The following is a 24,898-nucleotide window of genomic DNA, read 5'->3' on the forward strand; positions in this document are numbered from 1 at the left end:
AGCTGAAGAAAGTAAATTTTAAGTATGTTAGAAATATACTCAACAGGCGAAAAGCATATTTTAAACATATTTATATAAAGGTATGCAGTGTTGTACTCCTAGTATATTTATAACATATTTGTATGGCATTGGGACAAAAAAATGCGAAATTAATACGAAATAAACGCAATGCATTTCAAGTACATTTTTAGTGTGGCTGTTTTTTGCTAAGGAATTGGCAGAGAAAATATCAATTTTTCTTTTTTTTAAGAGCAGTTGTATCTTTTTGATCTGAATGCTGCAAGTAATGATAGATGTCAGCCGTCCAGCAGCTTGAATAATATAAGTATACCTGCAAAAAAGCATGAGAAAGCCTCTATGCAGGCAGGCAGGCTTGCAGGCGAGCAGTAGCAGCAGCAAGAAGCAGCAGCTGAAAAAAAATAAAACTACGAGAAAACTTTCAGTAATTGAGGACGGGGAAGATGAATATGAAAGAAGCCAAATCTTCTAAACTAATGGTTACTAGCGCTATCCAAGTGACATAGCTTTCAAGAAAAATATGTTGAGCACGAACAGTAGTACAGGTACCTTCTGCAAGAAAGGCCCACCCGCTTCCCTTAAAAGGCAACCCTTAATTCTCATCTTACGCTATATGGCACTTTCAGGTGTTAGCATCAAAATTATGCAATAAAGAAAAGGCGGCAGTGTGCAGGAAAGAAATCTGCGTTTCTTAATAACACCATGGTTTCCGGAATAGATCAGTTAAGAAAAAACGAAAAGGCGTCAGTGTGCAGGAAATAACTCCGCGTTTTTAATAACACCATGGCGTCCGGACAAGATCAGATAGGAAATCAGATTACTGGAGTGGTCGCTGGGAACTCCTGCCTTTACTAGTTGGGGGGCGCAGCAGATCATATCGATGTGATTGGTCGCGTTGAATAGAGTGACCGCATCGCTTCCAATGAGGTAGCCAGTCACTCGGGGACTCGTCTTCCAGCCTTGTTTGTCTCCAGAGTCTGACCAAAGAAGGTCACACTTGGTCCCCCTACCGGGGCACCTCCTTCTTGCGGTCGATGGCTCAGATGTCCAGAGTTTGGATAGATGGTGACAGACCTCCATGAACGCAGAAAATCTTGCCGTCAATGACAGCAGACAATGGCAGGTAATCGAAGGCCTCTGTGCAGCAACACCACACAACAAGGGAATTTAATTTCACAACCACTCATCACAAAAGCCGCACCGCATCGAAACATATCGGCTCTCGTGGTTCCACTGATCAGTGTGATGCGTTTTGGGCAGCGTAAATTGATGGCGAACGGCAAACGAAATGTATCTACACTGTGAAAGCTGGTCGACGAAGTCTCTCATGAAGATGTAGTTGTTACTGGGGACCTCTCCACCAACCTTGAACAGTTCTTGCAGGTCATAAAACTGGCCATGGATATCACCACATACGCTGAGTGGTGAGTCCACACTGTGCAATTTAGTCTCTTTGATAAGAATTTTCCGGGCGTTGGCGAACACTAACTTCTCCTCGGACTCACTAAGGAATTCGCACCTTCGCTGTGGCTCGATCTGGCTGTGCAGATAAGTGCTGTCACCCATGCCTCCACACATTTTCTTTGCGGTGTGATTGAAGTCAGCTTACCGGTCTAAATATGAGCCCGGAAGCAGCCGAAGCACGTTGCCGAGTAAACCACAGGTGGACACATTCCTGGAAGAACGAAAACCTCGTAATGGTAGGTCCGCCGTCCTTGTTGTTGTTCTTCTTCTACTGCCTTGATATATGGCTCATACCCACGACGGGGGGTTGGTCATTGTTCAGGTGGATTAGGCCGATTTCACAAGGCCAACTGCGCAAGCGCGGGAATTCCGAAAGTTGCTCTGCCGCCATGTTTGTTGTGGTACAGCAGACGATTTCCCGGCGTCACCGTCGTTTCCACGCGTGCTACCGCGGCTGAGGCTGACCCGCATTCTGCATTGTGGGTCCTACTACACCGAAGCTTCCCATCGTCAGCAGTGCCTCTCATGTGAGTATAGCAACCAACCTGCCATGTTCTGATATAGGACTTCGGAGACTTGCAAGGAAACAGTTTCATTCGCAATGGCCTCTGTTCCTGTGCTCGCGGCTTTTTCGATGCAATCCTGCTCTTGGTTTCCTTATAGGGTGTATGCACGAACGGTCGCGACGCCGAAACGCTATGCACTCTGGGTAATCCGACGCTACGCACTCTGGGCAATGCGCCATTTTGAAGCAATAGCCAGCAGACGGCGGAGTACACACGAAGCAAGCTTAGCCGTTCGAGCGGAGATGTGTAGTGTGTCACCTGCTTGCGCCACTGCATCTTAAGAACTGACTTTTTTTTATCAGTGAAATGGCGCATGATAATGTGCATTATGCAGAAACGCTGTGCGCGGAGGATTTGGTGCGCTACGATCAAAAAGTCGCCCTTTGTGGTGGGGACCTGTTTCAACTCTGCGAGAGCGAATGCGTTACAGACGTGAACCTGTGGCCGCGAGTTGACGCAGCAGACATCAACGAGTTCCTTGTCTTGAGGACCAGCTTTATCACCCGCCAGCAACTAAAGGCACGGAAAGCATTAGAAGGCCACAATTTTGTGACTAGCGGTTGGGTGCGCGAGCCATGCGTGAAGGAAGTTTCTTCCGACTCCGTGATTGTCAAGACAAAGGTACGTTGAGGTGTTTTGTTCTTTTAGCAGAGTGTAATACTGTATTTTCTGTCCAGGTCAACCATTCGCAGAGCCTCAACAAGCCACCCGTTGAGGCGTGGATTCTCTGCAAGAAAGACGGCGACGTCGTCGCCGCGCACTGCACTTGTATGGCCGGGAACGGCGCGGCGTGCTCCCATGTGGCGGCACTGCTCTTTTACGTCGAGTACGGCGTGCGAGTGCGGCAGGAGCGCTCATGCACGGACGGCATTAACGCCTGGCTGCCGACACATATCAGGAAAGTGGAGGTGAGGCCGATTGCTGCTATGGATTTTGCGTCATCGGCGATGAAAAACGACGCTTGGGTGCCGGCGCCAGTACGAGTTGTGCGCCTAACGCCTCTGCCCTGCCATCAGCGCCCACAGGAGACGAGTGGACGAGCTTTTTCACCGCCCTCGTCGCTTCAGGTCACCGGCCAGCTGTGGAAAGCACAGATCCAGCCTTCAGCGACATGTATGTGCCAGCAGTGAGACGCTGCAAAGGGGCCGATCTTCGACTACTGTTCAGCCAATCGGCTCAGAAGCTAAGCCATCATGAGCTTTTGAAGGAATGCCATGAGATATATGACAAGCTTGAAATAAGTGAGGAAGCAGTTTGCAGCATCGAGTCAAGGACGAGGAGCCAGCATATGACCACTCAGTGGTTTTCATACAGAGCAGGAAGGGTGACAGCTTCAACCCTGTATGATGTCTGTCATACCAAAGTTGATGCCCCATCATTGAGCCTCGTTAAGCGTATCTGCTATCTACATGACAACAAGGCTACGTCACCTGCCATAAGGTATGGTAGGCAGAATGAGCCTAATGCACTGAAAAAGTATAAACAACGAGCAGCTGATCTTCACATAGGAGCACAGTTTCAGGAAGCTGGATTTTTAATCTCGCAGCAGCACATCTTTCTGGGTGCGACACCTGATATGCTGGTAGAATGTGAGTGTTGTGGCAAAGGACTAGTAGAAGTTAAATGTCCATGGACAGTAAAAGACGGACGGTTATGCGACCTGCTCTCCGATTGCAACAGCTGCGTATTTGAATGTGACAGTACACTTCAGCTGAAGACCAGACACCGGTACTACCACCAAGTGCAGTTGCAGCTGTTAGTCTGGGAAAGAGAATACTGCGACTTTGTTCTATGGAACCAGAATGAAATGAATGTTGAGAGAGTAAGGCTAGACATGAAGTTCTTGGAACCTTTAATCCAAGTTGCCGAGATATTTTTCTGCAAAGTTCTCGTGCCTGAGCTTGTTGGCCGCTGGTTCAGCAGAAAGAAAGAAAATCAGCCTCCAACTTCCAACAGAAATGTAGGAGCATCAAACATGAATGTACTGCAAGAAGCTGGGCAGTGCATGTCAATAACTACAAGCCATGCAAACAGCATCCAGCCTCCAACTGCTAGCCAATCTGTTACGGTGTCACCTGTAACAAAGGCCACAAGTTGTGCAGACAGCACTGTCGTGAAGTATTGTATATGTGAAGGAACTGAGGAAGGGAAAATGATTGCGTGTGATGGTCCCAACTGTACCACAACATGGTTTCATTTCAAATGTGTAGGCCTAACTAGAGCTCCAAAAAGTGCCAAGTGGTTTTGTAGTTCGTGCAAGAAGGCATCCGTGCAAGCTTAATCAAGAATGCTAGTCATATGCACATAAAAACATTTGTGACTGAGCAGACAAAGGAAGGGAAAGAGGGGTTTGGTATGACATACATGACGGAAGCCAACAGCCACCGAAACCAAGGAGCACAAGGGGATGTTTTCTGTTTTTGATATACTTGTTTTCTAATTCGGGGAATGGTAATTGATTAGAAAGCAGAATAAAGAAAAGCCACATTCCACCGGTGGGATTCGAACCTGAGAGGTTGGGTTCCACCGTGGGTTCAAATCCCACTGGCAGGATTTGGTTTTTTTCTCCTGCTTTCTAATCAACTACCACTCCCCGAATTAAAAAGCACGCAAATGAAAAATAGAAAACATCCCCTTATGCTCCTTGGTTTCGGTGGCTGTTGGCTTCCGTCATGAACATTTGTGATAAGCATTCTGTGATAATTGCGAACTCAGTTGATGGTTGCAAGATGTGGGCTGCATGGTTGATCTCACTTTATTGCAATTCAAAAATTCCTTACATACACATGCGTCACTCCTGCCTCGCACATGCTATGCTGGTGACAATCAGCTCCACAAGGATCTCTGGCAAAACAAGCCGAGCTGTTTGGCCACTGCCCCGCACATTCCTTACGACCAGAGTGACCGCTAGCAATGCCCGAACCCGACCACGGCGGCCGCATTTCTATGGAGGCGAAACATCTGTGCTGTGCAATGTGCGACAGATACTATGCCATTTCCTTTCCCCAATAAACATTCATGTCCAGAGACACTGAATTGGACTAAGTTAGAGTGGACAATAGTACACATCTGTCTTGGAACAGTCAACTGCATGTGCTTTTTATGCAGTTATGTTGTGTTGTTTTGTGCTTTGCATCATTAGCTGCTTCAGTTGGTGTGCCTGTACAAAGTAATATGTGTCTGCTGTTTCCTCAGTGCCTTTGTTCCTTTATGTTTCAGTCAATAAACCAATATAGTCGGTTACAACTCAAGAACAAAGCGGCTTTTCCCCATCAAAGGACCCCCTTTCAGCCAATGTTGTTGGCCGACTGTCATGACCCTGTTAACGTGACAATGCAAGGAAGACTATCCCTGAAAATCCAGGGCGGGGACTATCCCCTTTCATTTGCCACTCCATTTTCACGCCAGCAGGGTCATGAGAATCAGCCAATGCCGTTGGCTGAAATGGGGTCCTTTGACAGGGAAAAGCAGCTTGGTTCCTGAGTAGTACCCAATTACAGCCTCAAGCATTCATGCTGGCCTCCCCTTGACTTCTTCAATAGTTAACTTCTCCTTAGTCAAATGGCACAACAGAATTGCAGAGGTTTGTGAGTGCACAGCAAACGCGTGCTATCTTATCAATCGGAGACTTGCCGTGCTCATCACAGTTTAGGAGCTCAATGGGCAAACTGCCTTTGAGGATAGCGTATTTATTTCTGACCATGCCTATGACCCGCTCAACATGTATCCTTACGTTGGCGATCTCCCTTGTCCGCTCAACATCACCACTGCTAAGTTGCCTTTTCTCTTTAGTAAAAGCAGGTGCAACAAGTGTTGCATGGCACATGCCTACACTTTCTGCTATCAAAAATCCCCTATCAGCCAGCACAATGTCACCGTACTCTAAAAGATTCAGGACACCACATTCTTCTGTTGTTGACTTATCACTGGCACGGCCTCCATATGCATCTGAAAGAAAAGTGACTGCCCCTTGCGGACTAATTCCCAACAAAAATTTGACGGTGTTGAGGTTCTCATAATGAGACCACGTCTCTGCACGAGGAAGGTAGGAGCTCGGCCTATCAATGCTAATTTCAAAGCAGTCCAAAATCACTCGGACCTTTACACCAAAGCTGTCGACAAAGGCCACCGGCATTGTCTTGATGATCTGCTCTTTGTCTGGCCAACGTACCAATGGACCAAAGCGGTTGAAAAACACAATCAACCATCTTTCAAAGATGCGTGACGCTGTTGGCTGTGAAATGTTAAAACGGTAGGCAAGGTCCTCAAATTGACAGCCCAGCCTCAGTCTCATCAAAAAAAGAATCATTTCTTGAAATTGTGTGAGGGAATGTTTAGCCGAATGCGAAATATGATCTTTTAACAGTCGGAACACTGAAATTAACATGAAATATGTCGGAAGCCCTGTATAAAAAGCAACTTTTGCATCATTTTCCTGTAGGCTTTCTTCAGTGAACCTTGCTGATTTAACAGCGTCTTGGTATGCGCCCAGCTGCAACTGGAGTTGTGCCATGGTCTCCTCAAGTTTGCTGATGCCCTCTTTCGACATGTCCGTCTGGCAGGCAGCATCTATTTACAGAAGAGAACAACAAAACAAATGAGGGAAGTGATGGGAGGCTTTTTTTCTGACATGCCATGTAGCAAACACAAACAGGTAAGAAATAAATAAAATATTCAATACCTGCTAAACACACGTCACCACATCACAGGAAACAAGACGATTTTTTTTTTGCACTTATCAGAGCCAGGTTAACCTCAAGAGTTTACGTACCAACGTTCGCGTTCAGTTCCTGACCTGGTGAACAAGTTGCATGTTCTTCAATGGGAAGAGTACAACTGACTGATGGAGAGGAAGTAGGACTGGTTTCTGCAGAGGGAGCAGGACTTGTGTTTGCGCAGAGAGAAGCACAGGTAGCTGCAGAGGGAGCAGGACTGGTCGCTGCTGTTGGTACAATGGGAGCGGCAATGGTGACTGCTGCAAAGAAACATGGTACCGGGTAGTGATTTACTGACTTCGTAAAACAATCAGAATAAATAGTGGAAGGTGTAGAGGCTTGGCACTTACCAACGCTGAAAAGCTGACTTCGCAAACGTGCCTTTCGACGATTGTACCGTTCTCTGGTGTTAGTTTTGGCATCATACCCCAAATGCTTCGATGGGGCCCAGTCAGGATTGCAGTCGTCAAATAGAGTTGATGGATCGCCTGAAACGTACAGATTATAGAACATACGTTTCTTCGCATGCACCGTTCGTTAAATAGTGGCCTAGTGAAATCGGTCATTCCGCTAGACCAACGCTCTGCCGAAAGCAAGGCTTGCATCCTCGATGCGAAAACAACTTTTACACTGTCAGGAGCGCACAACCCAGGTGCGTAAACTGCATACCTGATAAAAAGTGTCGGGAACACACTCTGTACTTGTCCCGACATTCGGCGACACCCCTCCTGTTGAGGCGAGCAATCCACTCACGCCGCCGCCGTTCCGACAGCTGCTTTGTCTTGCCGCATTCATGAACGCGCACCTTCGGGATCTTAAAGAATCGAAAGTCGATTAGGTTGTTGCCTTCCTGCTTTGCCTTTTCCTTCTCGGCTTTAGTGTAGGTGCGACTTTTGCAGCCTACAACTGCGCAATAAACCATGGCTAGCAGGTAAGCACACCGGCCAGCCGCGCGCGCTGCTTTTCTTGTCTGCTTGTTATTGCTTCAAAATGGCGCATTACCCAGAGTGCATTGCGACTTTCGCCTGCCTACGATGTCGATGCCGGTTATGCATCCACACTATTAGCGCTTTGAAAAAAAAGAGAAAAAGCTGCACGACTGTGCTGCAGCTTCTCAGAAGTTCCATTTAGCCATGATACGAGTGTCGATACAGTTCGTTCAGGGAAAATAGCGACGGAAATATTGAAGGACCCCTCGCAAACGGAAAGCCTACTCACAAGGCTGTGTCAACACGTTTGAGTAAACTGCACAGTAATAGTGCCTGGAGGTGATCGCGAAACCTGACTTCCTTGATTTTGTGCACTGCTGTCACTGGGTCATAAACGGAATAAGCTTAGAAGTGATTCATGTTTTAGATCGACGAAAAAAAAGTGCGAAGGCTCGATATGTTCCTTTTGCGCCCGTATTGGCACCGACAGAGCGGCGTTTTTTTTTTCAAAAACTGTTACTTGCTCGGAATGCCCCAGTGAAAATTACGACCCCGTAATATGAGTATGTGCGACAGTGAATGCCTGGTCAAAAAGTATTTTGCGTGTCGTCAGGAAGGGCATGCCAGCTTTCGAGCGTGATTGCGGACTCTAGCTGTTGCGCGTATAGAGGTGTGCATTTTTATCTCAGACGTTCATGACAACTGTGGGGACCCTTGAACTGTGCAAAAACATTTTTCTGCAGGCCGTCGTGAAACCAAATATAGCTAGACTCAGCGAGTGCAATTAGCAGGGGTGGACTCGCGAAACGAGATCAATGAACCCGTTTTTTGCGAAGGAGCACATATACAGGTAAGAAAATCATGACTCAGAGGCCCTAAGACGTCTTAGACGTTGCGCTCAACCATCTCCGATTTGTTAAAAAAAAAAGTCCCAGTGTGCGTCATTCAAGCCTAAAATATTTTTGCCGCAAAAATTTATTTTTGAGCTGAGCGCAGTTTGAACCTTCCGAAAGCAGAGAGAAACCAAGCACCGCTCAGTAATTAATAAAAATTCAAATTTTCAGGAAAAAAAACGGAATTTGCACAGCTTGTGGCTTTCGGTGTGGTTCAAAGAAAACTGCGCACACCTCACAAATATGTGTGTGTGTGTGTGTGTGTGTGTGTGTGTGTGTGTGTGTGTGTGTGTGTGTGTGTGTGTGTGTGTGTGTGTGTGTGTGTGTGTGTGTGTGTGTGTGTGTGTGTGTGTGTGTGTGTGTGTGTGTGTGTGTGTGTGTGTGTGTGTGTGTGTGTGTGTGTGTGTGTGTGTGTGTGTGTGTGTGTGTGTGTGTGTGTGTGTGTGTGTGTGTGTGTGTGTGTGTGTGTGTGTGTGTGTGTGTGTGTGTGTGTGTGTGTGTGTGTGTGTGTGTGTGTGTGTGTGTGTGTGTGTGTGTGTGTGTGTGTGTGTGTGTGTGTGTGTGTGTGTGTGTGTGTGTGTGTGTGTGTGTGTGTGTGTGTGTGTGTGTGTGTGTGTGTGTGTGTGTGTGTGTGTGTGTGTGTGTGTGTGTGTGTGTGTGTGTGTGTGTGTGTGTGTGTGTGTGTGTGTGTGTGTGTGTGTGTGTGTGTGTGTGTGTGTGTGTGTGTGTGTGTGTGTGTGTGTGTGTGTGTGTGTGTGTGTGTGTGTGTGTGTGTGTGTGTGTGTGTGTGTGTGTGTGTGTGTGTGTGTGTGTGTGTGTGTGTGTGTGTGTGTGTGTGTGTGTGTGTGTGTGTGTGTGTGTGTGTGTGTGTGTGTGTGTGTGTGTGTGTGTGTGTGTGTGTGTGTGTGTGTGTGTGTGTGTGTGTGTGTGTGTGTGTGTGTGTGTGTGTGTGTGTGTGTGTGTGTGTGTGTGTGTGTGTGTGTGTGTGTGTGTGTGTGTGTGTGTGTGTGTGTGTGTGTGTGTGTGTGTGTGTGTGTGTGTGTGTGTGTGTGTGTGTGTGTGTGTGTGTGTGTGTGTGTGTGTGTGTGTGTGTGTGTGTGTGTGTGTGTGTGTGTGTGTGTGTGTGTGTGTGTGTGTGTGTGTGTTTGCAAAAATATTTTAGGCTTTGATTATGCACATTAAATATCCACAATTTTTTTTTAACAAATTGGAGGTGGTCGAACGAAACGTGTATGGCGTTTGGTGTGGAATGACCCTTTAAGCACATGGCAAAATAAATAAACAAAATTATACAACAAAGCTCAAATTACTGTTTGTTTACTAAACAAAGCAGCATGATAACATTACAAAATAAATTATAGCTTTTTAATCCAGTAGTTTGGTCAAACCATAATGGGTAGGGAGCCTAATGCTTTAAGAATTTGCATCTTAATTTAGTAAGGAACTCTTGTTACTTATATAAGAGGCAGTAGTTATTTGGGCAATTGTGACTCCTAACACTTCTTCATAGTGTCCAAAGAGTGGCTGTTTGATGCAAGCTTACTGCTATTTTTCTCACGCAGGTACATCGAAAACAAAGGAGCAAAGAAGCACAGAGAAGACGGCCTGCACCTGTGTACATCTGGCCATCGTCAAAAAACTTGAGTTTTCTACCAGGAAATCCTCAGAAACTATTGTCCGTGCTGAAGTGCTGGCATCTATGTCAACACGAACAGTCTACAAAGTCGGTGCTGAAGTCTCGAAGTGTGATGGTGAGGTAATCACCGGCCACTGCTCATGTGTTGCAGGGAAGGGGGGGGGGGGAGGTGCAAACATCTCTGTTGTGTGCTCTATGGAATTATGTATATTGCTCAGCATGTCTCAGTTGTGTACCAGATTCAGCTTCTTGTACCGAGAAAGAACGCCAGTGGTACCAGCCAAGGAACCCAGGGGCAGTAAGCGAGGAGGTTAACAGCCTAATTTTCTGCAAGGACACATCACAAAGGATTAGTCCTGCAATAACTCGTCACAAAAGGCGAGTGGAATATTCAGCACTCGGGCGTGAAAACTTAAATGTTTGCACCCCACAACTGGTGTACCTACACGAAAAACTTAAGGAAAGTGGCCTTTAGTGCTTTGCTGATGTGTTGAAAGCAAATGTTTTTTTGCCCGTCCAAACAAAGAAAGCTCTGGAGCCAGATACAGCCAGCGATTGTAAACTGCCTTCCCGGTGGTTGGAATGGGTGAAAGAGAAGTGTCCTTCAAAACTGTATACACATGAGGAGGTCCCGGTCATTGAGGCAGCCACACGCCTGCAAAGTGCAAGTTCCTTGTGGCACTCTTACAGGGAAGGCTTAATCACAGCCTCAATTGCACACAGGGTTTATACATGGGTGCACACATGTAGGACAAAAATGGGGCCCCATGATGCACGGTCTCTCATTAGTGCAGTAATGGGCAAAAAAATTCGTCCGACATATGCAATGAAAAGAGGGCTGCTGCTTGAAGCCGAGGCAGGAGCAGCTTTCATCAGTAAGAACGAGAGCCATGTTGACGTTCATGTCAGAGAATGTGGCCTTTTCTCTCATGCCTCAAGACATTTCTGGGTGCAAGTCCAGATGGTATTGTTTCATGCAGTTGCTGTGAGGCTTGCCTTCTTGAGGTCAAAATTCCAATGAATGTGGAAGTGTTTGCAATGGTAACCAATGGTAACCTGAAGCCCAGTAGAAAGTACTACATGCAAGTGCAAATGGGTGTGGCTGAGATGAAGTCGTGTGTGCTGTTTGTTTACAGTAAAGAGAAGTGCTTGCAGGTTACAGTGCTGTTCAATGAATCGTTCTTCATTGAATTAGTGGACCGCTGCACATTTTTTATTAATGCTTACTTGCCGCCATTTATTTCAAACAAAAACTGAAGCAAGTGTTTTGAAAGAATAGCATTGATGTGCATGTCATTAATGTGCCTAATACAAGGAGGAACCAGAGTTCTCGAAAGTAGGACTAATTTAAAAGGAAAAGAGCACATGTTTATGTTAAACTGTTTTCAAAAATTGTAATTGCTGGGTTTAATGTTGTAAAGTGACACATGGACTTCAGGTTCTGTATTAGGGGAGCCAAGTTTCACCGCAGTGCACCCCCCTCGCTGTCTTTACAGCCAAAACATAGTGCCCAGATAAGGAATGGTTATAAAGCATTTATTTTGAGGTGATGAAATAGCAACACATACAAAATACTCTGCGCTTAAGAAACAAATCAAGCTTTGCCAAGGATTCAGAGTTAAAAACTACTCGACGACGCATTTCTCACAATGGTTTCTTAATTGAGTTCCCGGCTTTCCGGAGGAAAGGTGACTTGGAACGCTAAAGTATGAGTCCTCGGCCACCAATATAGTAAAAAACGACGGCACAGGTCCGACAGAGGGAGGCATAAGGGTGAATTTGGCGCCCCCTTAAGGCCGGAATACATGGAGCGTTTTTGCCGCGTCAAACCGACGTTTTACGCCCGACGGCGCGCACTCGACGCTCCGCGTCAGAAAAAACGCGCGCCGCCACCGATCTGGCCCTGCCAGATATTTGACGCGCGGGCGGCGCGGCGTCCTCTCGAACCGGAAACTACTGTCGACGCGAGCAATAGGAGCGCGGAAAGCTTGCATTTCCGGTTTGAGCGGCCGCTGTCAACATGGCCGCCATGGCTGACGAGGTATGGGTCAGTTTGGTCGCAGAAATGTGATTATCGTAACAATAAACGCTTAATTAAGCACGGAATGACGCTTTTTTGTGAGTATACGACCGACTCTCGGATCGTTGTGTGTTTGTTTGCTCCCTGGAGTGAAATTTATAAAAATAAAAAAGAAAACCGTGCCGCTGGTATCCGAGCGGGCATTCCGAAGTATCTCCGTTCATTCGAGCGAGCCAAATCCTTGCGCACCTATGTACGCTTTCTGCATTTAGCACAGTAGCATTCGAATGAGCACTTTCGGGATTTTACCACAAGGGACAGCGTCGCTTCTCTCACGTACCTCGCTCTGTGTTTATTTCCGCTCGCTGCTGTATTTGCTTTCGCATCGAGGAATCCGCGGCGGCGCTCGCGCCGCTTCGTCGTTCCATGTATCTCGAGCTGGGCGTCGCGTCGGCGCGGCAGTTTTCGACGCGCAAAAATCGTGGAAAAAAACGCCGCATGTATTCCGGCCTTTAGAGTAATTGGAGAGGGGGGGGGGGGGGTGTTTTTCTAGGTGAACTTGGCGCTCCCTTAGAAGAATCGGGGGGGGGGGGGAGAGCTATTCCTCTAAGGGGGCGCCAAGTTCACCCCTATACCTCTCTCTGTCAGACCTGTGCCATCGTTTTCAAAAGTATGGGGCTACGTCCATGCAGGCATTTACTATACTAATGGCCGAGGACTCATACTTTTGTTCCAAGTCACCTTTCCTCTGTGCACCTCTATGTACAGGTGAGTTTTTTATTTCGACCCCATAGATACACAGCCACTATAGCTGGGATTAAACCCAAGTCTACCTGGTCTGCAGCTTAGCACTTTAACCACTGATTAATTTTCTGCAATGTGTTTTGTGCAAGCTATGAAAGAAACTTCTTAGAGTTTTCATGTGATGATACGTGAACTTCCTGCAGATGTGTACAGTACCAACTTCGGTGTGTTCAGCCGTGTAAAGGCTCCTCTATGACACTCAAAAATCTCTGTAGGTGACTGCTGGAGATTACCTAAATTGTAATCTTGTTGGAGTTCATTCTCAGCTCCTTATCACCGTGAAGAAAAATGTTAAGTCAGCATTTGAACTGTATTAACATATTGTCCTTTGCCTGTTGATAACAGTTCTTACAATTTATGTAATGTTCTAGTCATTTTCATACTTTCAGTTGCATGTTTCAATAGATCTGTGATGATCGGGTGCATAAAGAGCAATAAATTTTGTTGTTTGTTCAAGTGTTGCTCAAAGAACTGTTGTACGACTATGCAAACGGCTTGTGATACATAAAGTTCTGGCTTTTCCGTGAACAGTATTTTCAGAGCAGATCTGTGATATGTATGCAAAGAATTGCAGGAAGCAGCTATGATTCTTCACTAAGATGCATCATTTACGACACGAATGTCTATTCTCTTTGGAATGCATTAGTTATATATGCACGAACAGAATGACTACTATGAGGTTCATGAAAGAATGTATCACCAGGAAAATTAAGTTCGCTGCTATATCTTGTGTACTTTACTGCTTTTTTTTTTTGTTTCATTCTGAAAATTTGTCTAAAACATGCATTGAAAACACAGGACTATTAGTCTTTATAAAGTGTTTGAAAATGAAACAATCCATGATTAATGCAGCTGTTGATGCACATCCAATATATTTCCAAAGCTTTCTTCAATAAAAATCTATAAAGATCACAAAGCCACAGTTAGACAGTTTTGTGAATTCAACTCTATGTCTTTTGGTTATTTATTTCAATACCTTTAGGGCCATATGGCCTTGAAGAGGGGAGCAGTTAAACATAGCATTGCAATAAACATAACCATAAGAGCATAATCTTAGAAGATGTTGCTAACTACATAATTTTGACTAATTCATTCATGGTATGAGCGTTTTGTTGTCATTGATTAGTGCCAGTGATCCAGGAAGGTGATTCCACTTACGGGGTATGGGGTAAAAACAAATGAAAGCAGGTTTTTGTTCTGCAGAAATATACATCAACTTTGTGAGGGTGATCCGTCCGTGGTAATACGTACTGTGGCAGTGAAATAAATTCTTCTCGCAGGTGAGAATGGTGAAACATTTTATGGAAAATGCGAAGACAAAGTTTTCTACGACGAGGTGCAAGGGATGGCAGGCCGCGGCTGCTTTCGTACTTGATATGCTTGCAGTTTTAAGTGGAGGATGAACCATACAAATTATTTTGAACCATTTCCAATAAGTGTGCTAAGTTCTGCTGGTAAGGACCCCATACTGATGTTGCATATTCAAGTTTAGGTAATATGAGTAATTTATAGAGTAAAATTTCCAGAAAAGAAGGCGGATTGCAAAAACTACAATGAAGATATCCAAGCATTTTGCTGGCATTGTTACATGCATAAAATAAACAGTCCAGGTTATGTTGTTGGAGATGTGAGCACCAAGGTATTTATATGGCAGCACTGAATCTAAAAGCATGCCATTAGTGTGATACGAGGATAAATTATTATTCATTCTACACACATGCAGGAATTTGCACTTGTGAGCATTAAGGTCCATTAGCCATGATTTGCACCATGCCGAGATAGAATCGAGGTAAGTTTGAAGTTAGTACGTCGCCATCACATTTTCTTTCTCTGATTATTACACAGTCGTGGCAAACAGGTGATTATTAGAAGAAATTTGGGAAGGTAAATCGTTAATATAGCTAAGGAAAAGAAGCGGACCAAGCACAGAACCTTGAAGAACACCGTTATGAATCATGCTTGGATCTGATGCGAGGTCAGTAATCGAAACAAACTGATGGTAGCTTGTAAGAAAATCTTCTAGCTAGGTTAGAATCTTTTGAGTCCAGGTTAAGCTTTTGTAACTTGTATAGTAGTAGGCTATGGCAGCTTTATCAAACGCTTCGGCAAAAGCTATGAATACGTAGTTGGCTAGTGAGCTACGATGAAGAATAGCGTGTAACTTGTTAGTAAAAGATGCAAGTTTGGTTTTACATGAGCACGATTTTTGAAAACCGTGTTCAAATTGGGAGAAGAAAGAGTTTGATTCTAAGAAATTAGGTGAGGAAACAGGATGTATTCAAGAAGTTTACAAGGAAAGCTGGTGACGAAATTGGGCGGGAATTTAGTGGAGAATTTGTTACCTCATTTGTGCAGCAGAATCCCCTTCCGGACCTTCCATGCGGCAGGTAGCGAACCTAGTCCAGTGGCTGCTGGGAAATTTTTGTTAACATAATGGAGGAGTAAGCACTTCTAAAATTTAGGAACTTGGTGCTGATCAGATTGGAACCCAAAGCAGCGAATATTTCTAGTGAGTTAATCAATTTCAGAATGCTGTGAAGGTTAATTGTGACTGGTTACATGGGCATATATAACAAAGACTCGACACTTGGAGGAGGGGGATTTGTGTAGATGGAAAATTACCATTGAAAACATAGTTAAAAACTGATGCCTGTAGTTCAGGAGGGGGGGGGGGAGAGCATAATTCATTATGTTTGTTAAGGATGCTACTGATGTTGCAAAACAGAATTTGTGTGTTAAAAAGGTGTGTTCCACTTCTCCTTCTCTTCTAGCTTTCATCTTGTGAAGATTGTCTTTCATGGCAGGTATTAGTTTTCTGTGGTGTGTCTATATCTGTATAGTGCTGTCAGTAGACGCATCGCATACATAGTTTTTTATTCACTGTTAGAAAAGTGAACATATAATAGCTACAAAATGTCTTTACAACTACGAAGAACTTTCTTCCCTGCAATTGGGCAGTGGACTGTAAGAGTGTTGCAACCAAAGCTATTATAGTGAACACAACAAAAGTGGATAACAAAAACAGAAAATACACATTTCGGCAGTGTACGCACACACTGCAACACTATTTTTTCATGACGGTTCGGCACACGTTGGCAAGGGTATTTAACTTTTGCTCGCTATAGTTCTTGGTTCACGTACATTACTTGAGCAATGGCTCATCAACAAAGTTTGTTAAAAGTGCACACACATGCCAGACCTTGTTGAGCTGGTCAATCATGCTGTTGGCAAACACTTGAGAGAGTATTCTGAAGTTCTTCACCCTTCCTATTACTCTTTCAACATGTATTCGAAGGCTTGCTATGCGTCTTGTGTCTGTTTCGTCGTCTTCTGATAATTGTGAGCGCCCATTCGTGAATGGTGGGATGTTCAAGTGTAGCGAACGTTGCTTGCATTCTTCAGCTATGGTGAATCCTCTGTCTGCCATTATACTGCGCCCAGGTGAGAACTTGTCAAGGACGCCACATGAAAGTGTTAAGGCCTTATCGGAGAGCCTTCCAGGTGCAAGATCAGAAACAAACATGATGAACCCATTGGGACTGCATACTATCAGGCCTTTGGCGGTGTTATGTTTCTTGTAGAGTGAGTATGTTTCACTCTGAACTCTGAAGAATGACGGGGTCTCTATAAATATTTCAGTAAAATCCATGATGCCATCAACTGTGTCGTATCCCTTTTCAGAGAACACTTCAGGTCAGTACTTATCACAGATGGCAGGTGGCATCCATTGGCACCTGCATAAAAGGTTGAAATTGGATGATTGCAGCCTTTCGATTTAAACATCATTTCACCATCTGCTAGAAATATTGTACATTTTCCTCTTACCTGACACAGCCTGTTGTTCAGGAAATCCAGTCAGGTGACCCATATCCGTGACACTGTTGTCTGTGAAACGCTAAACCTATTAAAGAATTCAATTTTTATGAGCGTATTTTCCAGTATGGATTACACCAAGACATTTTCTTGTAATACGGCATATACGATCAAAAGAACTCTACTTGATTATTTGTATTCATTCACAAGACAACTTTGTGTGTAGGTGATAGCACCTGCTTATTTCAATAGAGTAAATGGCATTTTAACAGTGCTAGTAATAACACAAGACCAACTTGACCCAACTTGACCCAACTTGACCAAATCTTAATGCCCCTGAGTCATAGCTGCTCCTTAAGATTGTCTGCTACCCAGAATCGCAATCTACCTATATTTCTTTTTCTCACTCCTTCATCAGAGCAAGAATCCTTTTAACTAGGAACATTCAGCTCAGTTCTTGTTACTGCACAATAGTTTTACCTTAATACACTACTTATCTGAGCTGCTGACGGGCAAAGTAAGAACCTTTTGTGCCATGGAGAGCATGAACTTTGATTTGAAATCATAAATGTCCCAGGTGCTGCTTCACACCACTGTTTGTGTATAATGCTCCTTTTTGTTATACTTGGGAGCAAGAAATGTGGTGCCAAAAGGCACAAGTGCACACTGCTTACCTATAAGCTAGGTCAGTTCCATCAAGGCCCAGTCGCAGATGCATCAGCACCAGGATCAACTGGGTCTTCAAAGGCAAAATAAACTTCCTATTTTCACCTTCTGCATTTGACATATGACAGAAGAGTAGTCTCTTGGCTTCCGGCTCTAGGAAAGACCAAAATGACTCAAAACGTTCACGTGAGGTGAAGGCCGTGTAGTACTTCAGTTTTTTCTGGTCTTGAATCAACACCTCAAATGCAAATTCTTTTTTTGGCTTTAGTTTTCATTTCTTTGGCTTCATTGTGTAGCACTGATAATTCAATCTTTAGTAACCTGTTCTTCTGCTGCAATCGACTGCACAATTTTTTTGTTTTGGCTTGTTCTTGGTGCAATTTCGTTAGCTGTTTTTTAACTGTTTCCATCTCTGCCTTCGTGCTGACCAGTTGATCTTGAAGCATTGAGATTATCTCCTTTTGTGCAGCAATTTTGTCAAGGGCACTTTGGTCGCTTTCTTTCGGAAAACTGTAGTTATGATCTTCGGTTGCGCTGTGTGAAGGTGTACCATCAATGGTGGTGTTGTCAGCTTCATCTGTACCACTTGCACCACTTCCACCGGGCACCATTTGCATTGCACAGTTGTCTTCTGTGGGCTGGTTGAGGCAAGGAGAAAAACATATCATTTATTTACAAAATAGTGTGGTTATAGGAGCCAAAGTAAGCACATTAAAAGTCAATATAGCAAAAATGAATGGCAGAAATGCGTAAGAATAAGCCAAAACCTATGTACTGCATATCACACATCTAATGCGTGACTACTTGTTGGTCCTATTTCTAAAATAAGGACCAAATATTTTTGTTGAAAAAGTTTGTTCACAATCAGCTCATGGGATCTGCAGCAGTACCTGTTACATAAGAGATTCATGCTATGACTAATTTGCAACTAAATACTAAGCACTTAGATACATTAACCTGCAGCTGACAGAAATATGTACAATATATAAATTTGAATGACAAGGTTTTCGGCTTAGAGTTAGTTGCTATACCTTTCGTATCAGGGGACGTCTCTCCGTCACCTTTTGCGGCTTTAGGGGAAAGACAGTAGGAACTCGAACCATGTAGGCTTTTTTGCCTCCTTCGAAGTGGGCTCCACAGACCCTGTGGCCTGATGTTGGAATGAACCGGGAAAATCTGTAAACAGAATGATCATGCAGTTCTATAACACTTTGATGTGTTCACTATGACCATTTCTAAACAAGACTCGACTCATACCAATCATGCTGTAAGTAGGCCCTTTTTTTTTGGGGGGGGGGGGGGGGGGGGGGGGGGGGCTTTCCGCTTGGAAGCAGCACATCAGGATTAATTGTCACCTGGGGGTTTCCTATAGTGCGTCAAGCACATGAACATTTTTGTGTTTCGCCTCTATCAAAAATACAGCTGCCGCGTTAAGGACGGAACCCGCGACCTTAAGATCAGCAACCAAATGTAAATGTCATTGCGCCACCACGGCGGTTCGCAAGTAGACATTCTCCCAACAGCTGAATAAGAAAGCCAGGAATGCACAGGTTTAGCGAAGATTCGTATTTGCAGGTACGTCTGAGTAAAAACTCCAGCCGACTTAGCAGCAGCACTATTGTGAGTCCATACAGACATGAAATGAGATTGTGACAAGGTTTCCGGCATTGCTGTCGTCGGCCTGCGCATCACTGAACTGAAAGCAACCGGCATCTCTAATGCAACTCGCGACATAGCACCCGCGCTCTGCTCGGGAAAAAATACCGGCTTAAAAGTAAAAAAAAAAAACACTATTCGCCAGCTAATGACAAGTTATGAAGCGGTATGGGTGCCGGCGGCATCTCCTTTGAGCAGCCAGTCTGTTACGCGTGGACCACATTCCGTATAGAGCCTCCTTGACACACAATATATATATATCCTTCTTGCAAACATGCAGATATTCCCGCGTTATTTACCGCACAAAAGGCTAAGCGCACCGCTTTTAATTAACTTACCTCCCAGTCTGTCCGGCTCTGTTGATCTTTGCGACCCATTGCTCTCGGAGCTTCTTTTCCTTGGGAAAAACGTAAACTCCCAGGCCTTTATGCTTCCTGTTGTTGTTGTAGCAACCCGGCACACAACAAGTGGGCCGTTGTCAGATGGGAGGAGGTTTGGCACCAGAAGGCGCCGCACCTCAAGGTCTCACATAACCTATCTGCCCGTCATCATTCATACATCATCCCCGGCACTTCCCCCCCTCCCGGATGTCCGGGGGGCGGAGGTATTTGTTTCGGGATGACGGCCGTACCCTGGCAAGGGGGCAGTCGTGTGGTGACACGCACACAGCAGTCACCGAACACTATGCCAACTGTGTTTAAGGTCCCCGCTGTGATAGCAGGCCAAACACAGGGAGACCGGACCTTCTTTGGACCTCGGATGTCCTGAAGGACAACTGTAACTTTAAAGGGCTTCATATTGACACTGTTATGGTACGCCCAGAAACCTCGCTAATAATCGGTGGCCTGCTCCACGTGTCTATGAACTCTTGCTCGCTGATGTGACGCTGCTCACGGCTTAGGTGAAACCAGACCTCCCTGCGGACTCGTGCGAGCCCCTCATGAAGGCCTGGAACACTGCGCGAAAATGCAGCAGCGCACCTGGCAGACCAGACTTGGTACATGCACTCAACGAGCAAGAGCACAAACTGTTTCACAGCATGCCTGGGTAACGGGTTGAGATACCTGACAGTGCACAATGTCTTCACGACCACCACAGAACGGGCAAACTGGATGCAAGCTCGCTCGTGTGAATGCCTTGCTGCGGATGGGGAGCCGTCCGTGTGCAAAGCGATATATGAACGCTGCTCTGCTTGCATCCAAAAAGTCTGCCAGTATCAGACTCCAGCTTGGACGCATATTGGACAGATCGGTTTGAATATACCTAGGGGGGAGCTTTGGCGTTAAAAGTTTGGCTAGATCTTTTAACGGTACTGCCAGAATATCTATGTCGGCCTGGAGGCCTCTGAGTCGCTCCAAGCAGTTAGCTGCTTGGGCGTAAAAGGGTGAAGGAGAGCCAGAACGGGGAACACAGTGGGAAAACGTGCTTTGCGAAAAAAGACGAAGGCGGGTGCTCAGGAAGAACGAGGTCAAGCTTCGAGTCAGGGACATGTCTGAATTCAGGGCTGTCTGGGTCCAAATGACGTGTAGCACTGCGCTTACTATGCCCAGGTCGGGGAGGCCAAGGCCTCCCTTGTCCCGAGGCTGTTTCACCACAGGCCTCCCGATTTGATCTATCATTCCGTTCCATAGGAAACGGAAGAGGATTCTCTCAAGCTGCAGCTTGGTACGTGCCGGCAGAGGTGTTATGCAGGCAACATACGTCAGGAACGAGAACAGAATTGACCGAACGACAGTAGCCCGCGCCGTGAAAGGGCACGCCAACGTCCCATATTCTCTAACTCTCTTCTCAAGCTTCTCTTTAGCAAGAGGCCAGTTGGTCTCTGATAACTTGTCGGAACGGAAGTGAAATCCTAGTATACGAACTTCATCCCTCACAGGAAGGCCATGAGAGGGGTTTGGACTGGACGGTGCTTGCCTGATATACAGGGTGGCACTCTTGGATTTATTCAGCCTGGCCCCACTAGCCCTGCAGTACCCTTATACGACATTAAGGACGGAGCACACAGATGCCTCGTTCGGAACGACGATAGTCAGGTCGTCGGCATAGGCAAACATGGGGACAGGCGGAGAGCCTGGCGGTAATGGGAACCTGCCTATCTGGGACTCTTTTGCTAGTCTTTGGAGGAGAGGTTCGATTGCAAGCACGTAGAGAGCAGGTGATAGGGGACATCCCTGTCGAACTCCACGGCCTACATCGAAAGCCTGCGAAACCTGACCTTGAACTGTTACCGTAGAGGTAGGCCTTGAGTACAAGACTCTCACCATCCTCTGAAAATCAGAGTGGAGGCCAGCCTCCTCTAACATTCTCAACAAGTAGGCATGACTAATTATGTCGAATGCCTTTTCTTGGTCCAAAGAACAAAGAATGCCTGATACATTACGCGCCTGCGCCTAAAGAAAGAGGTCTCTCGCGAAACATCGCGAAACACCGCGTATTTGCTTCGTACGCAGTGTAGCACTGCGCTAGCCGCACGCAAGTTCCGCGCCAAAATCCGGCCGCAGTACCACAACTACCAGAATGCATCACGGCAGCGGTGGCGTAGCGCAACTCCTTGTGAAATCGGTCTAATACTGAATTAGTGCATAAAGTAATTGTCAACTAAAAAAAACATAAGATTTAAGATCACAAAATTGATTGAGACGAAAAAAAATACGAAGCAAAAATTTGGATGTTTGTAAATTTGGATGAGAGTGCAAAAGAATTCTCGAACCTCTTTGACTTCTGCCTCAGGCAGATTGTTGGCCGTAGGAGAAAAAGAATATTAACAATCTCGGCCATGCGTTTTTTATTTTCAACTTAGATTTTTACATTGGTGCTATCTTTATGAAATGCTCCCATAATTACGCCATAGAAATTTATTGCACTCAGGGCTAGTATTTACGGCTTTAGTGGCATGAAGTCAAAATCGGACCATCATCATCCACTGGCGTTTTGAAGTTCACGCGGAATTTCCAGCTACGGCCGGAAGTATAGACGTTTGAGCGGTGACTAAAAATATGTTTACTTTTGAAATGTGGGAGACTTATGAAGCAATTTATTTTTACTTTCGCACTGAGAAGTTCGATATTTTGAATACTTTTGCAACTCTGCACAGGTGAGAAAGAATTCCGTTTCAAGCTCAATACAGCGTCAAATCCTTCGTCTAAAAAGGCTAAACAACGCATTTGCGAGCAGATTGGCTTGGTATGTTTTTTAAAAAGAATCGAAACATTATCTATTGTTGCCAGCATCGAGGGCACGTACACATGCTTTACTTGAGGTGGTGGTGTCAACGTGCCACACCAGGGTTCCAACACCCCTTAGGGGCGCCCACAGCAAGGACAGTGAGAAAAAGATATTAAATAAAAGTGTACGCTCATGATTGAATTTATTCCAACTCTTATTGTCTGCTGTTGCGGTTCCCCAATATTACCATAGTCAGTACTTGGCTTGATTTCAAAATTCGCCCTCATTGGCAGAGAAAATATCAATTTTTCTTTTTTTAAGAGCTGTTGTATCCTTTTGACCTGAATGCTGCAAGTAATGACAGATGTCAGCCATCCAGCAGATTGAATAATATAAGTATATCTGCAAAAAAGCATGAGAAATCCTCTATGCAGGCAGGCAGGCAGTCAGGCAGGCAGGCTTGCAGGCTTGCAGGCGAGCAATAGCAGCAAGCAGCAGCAAGAAGCAGCAGCTGGAAAAAAAAAACTACGAGAAAACTTTCAGTAATTGAGGACGGGGAAGATGAATATGAAAGAAGTCAAATCTTCTAAACTGATGGTTACTAGCGCTGTCCAAGTGATATAGCTTTCAAGAAAAATATGTTGAGCACAAACTATAGTACAGGTACCTTCTGCAATAAAGGCCCACCCGCTTCCCCTAAAAAGGCAACCCTTAATTCTCATCTAACGCTAAATGGCACTTTCAGGTGTTAGCATCAAAATTATGTGATCAAGAAAAGGCGGTAGTGTGCAGGATAGAAATCGGCGTTTCTTAATAACACCATGGTGTCCGGAATAGATCAGTTAAGAAAAAACGAAAAGGCGTTAGAGTGCAGGAAAGAACTCCGCGTTTTTAATCACACCATGACGTCCGGACTAGATCAGATAGGAAATGAGATTACAGTAGTGGTCGCTGGGAACTCCTTCCTTTACTAGTTGGGGGGCGCTGCAGATCATATCGATGTGATTGGTCGCGTTGAATAGAGTGACCGCATCACTTCCCATGAGGTAGCCAGTCACTCGGGGACTCGTCTTCTAGCCTTGTTTGCCTCCAGAGTCTGACCAAAGAAGGTCACACTTGGTCCCCCTACCGGGGCACCTCCTGCTTGCGGTCGATGGCTCAGATGGCCAGAGTTTGGATATATGGTGACAGACCTCCATGAACGCAGAAAATCTTGCCATCAATGAAGCAGACAATGGCACGTAGCCGAAGGTTTCTGTGCAGCAACGCCACACAACAAGGGAATTGTACTGTCGCAAGCACTCATCACAAAGGCCGCACCGCATTGAAACATCTCCGCTCTTTTGGTTTCCCCTGGTCAGTGTGATGCGTTCTGGGCAGCGTAAATTGATGGCGAGCAGCAAACGAAATGTCTCTACACTGCGAAAGCCCTGGTCGACGAAGTCTCCCATGAAGATGTAGTTGGTACTGGGGTCCTCTCCACCAACCTTGAACAGTTCTTGCAGGTCATAAAACTGGCCGTGGATATCACCACATACGCTGACTGATGAGTCCACGCTCTGCAGTTTAGTCTCTTTGATAAGAATTTCCCGGGCTTTGGCGCACACTAACTTTTCCTCGGAGTCACTAAGGAATTCGCACCTTCGCTGTTGCTCGATCTGGCTGAGCAGATAAGTGTTGTGACCCATGCTTCCACACATTTTCTTTGCGGTGTGATTGAAGTCAGCTTACCGGTCTAAATATGAGCCCGGAAGCAGCCGAAGCACGTTGCCGAGTAAATCACGGGTGGACACAGTTCTGGAAGAACGAAAACCTCGTATTGGTAGGTCCGCCGTTCTTGTTGTTGTTCTTCTTCTTCTACTGCCTTGATATATGGCACACACCCGCGACGGGGATTTGGTCATTGTTGAGGTGGCCTGCCAATTGTCCTACACATACTGAATTAGCGCATAAAGTAATTGTCAACTAAACAAAAACATAATATTTAAGATCACAAAATTGATTGAAACGAAAAGAATACAAAGCAAAAATTTGGATAATTGTAAATTGGGACGAGGGTGCAATACAATTCTCGAACCTCTTTGTCATCTGCCTCAGGCAGATTGTTGGCTGTGCGAGAAAAACAATATTAACAATCTCGGCCAGGCGTATTTTATTTTCAACTTAGATTTTTACATTGGTGTTATCTTTATGAAATGTTTCCATAATTACGCCATAGAAATTTATTGCACTCAGGGCTAGTATTTATGGCTTTAGTGACATGAAGTCAAAATCGGACCATCATCGTCCACTGGCGTTTTGAAGGTCACGCGCAATTTCCAAGTGTGGCCTGAAGTATAGACGTTAGAGCGGTGACTCAAAATATGTTTACTTTTGAAATTTGGGAGACTTATGAAGCAATTTATTTTTGGTTTCTCACTGAAAAGTTCTATATTTTGAATACTTTTGCAAGTCTGCACAGGTGAGAAAGAATTCCGTTTCAAGCTCAATACAGCGTCACATCCTTCGTCTAAAAGGCTAAAAAACGCTTTTGCGAGCAGTTTGCTTTCG

At 45.2% G+C, this 24,898-nt stretch overlaps 1 protein-coding gene and 4 pseudogenes across 1 annotated transcript; 1 reads left to right on the forward strand and 4 right to left on the reverse strand.

Annotated features, from left to right (window-relative positions):
• Positions 1–296: 296 nt before the first annotated feature.
• Positions 297–1,596, reverse strand: LOC146182632 (serine/threonine-protein phosphatase 4 catalytic subunit A pseudogene; annotated as a pseudogene).
• A 3,899-nt stretch (positions 1,597–5,495) lies between these two features.
• On the reverse strand, positions 5,496–7,037 carry LOC146182633 (uncharacterized). Its single transcript, XM_084609571.1, has 2 exons — positions 6,890–7,037; positions 5,496–6,617 (listed from the first exon to the last, which is right to left on the reverse strand). The coding sequence occupies exons 1-2, from the start codon at positions 7,035–7,037 to the stop codon at positions 5,602–5,604; spliced, it is 1,164 nt and encodes a 387-aa protein (XP_084465697.1). The 3' UTR covers positions 5,496–5,601.
• Positions 7,038–10,284: 3,247 nt separating this feature from the next.
• On the forward strand, positions 10,285–11,242 carry LOC146182634 (uncharacterized; annotated as a pseudogene).
• Positions 11,243–16,187: 4,945 nt separating this feature from the next.
• On the reverse strand, positions 16,188–19,643 carry LOC146182635 (uncharacterized; annotated as a pseudogene).
• Positions 19,644–23,262: 3,619 nt separating this feature from the next.
• LOC146182636 (serine/threonine-protein phosphatase 4 catalytic subunit A pseudogene) lies at positions 23,263–24,048 on the reverse strand (annotated as a pseudogene).
• Between the last annotated feature and the right edge of the window lie 850 nt (positions 24,049–24,898).

Source organism: Amblyomma maculatum, chromosome 7 (genome assembly GCF_055883805.1).
Source record: "Amblyomma maculatum isolate TAMU_Amacu chromosome 7, ASM5588380v1, whole genome shotgun sequence".
NCBI lineage: Eukaryota > Metazoa > Arthropoda > Arachnida > Ixodida > Ixodidae > Amblyomma > Amblyomma maculatum.

Bases quoted from the DNA above. Each gene is read 5' to 3' on its own strand.
- LOC146182633 (XM_084609571.1), bottom strand. From the start codon at position 7,037: ATGTTTCTTTGCAGCAGTCACCATTGCCGCTCCCATTGTACCAACAGC. The intron at 6,618-6,889 runs GTCAGTTGTACT...TTCTGTAAATAG, and splicing joins GTCCTACTTCCTCTCCATCA to ATGCTGCCTGCCAGACGGAC.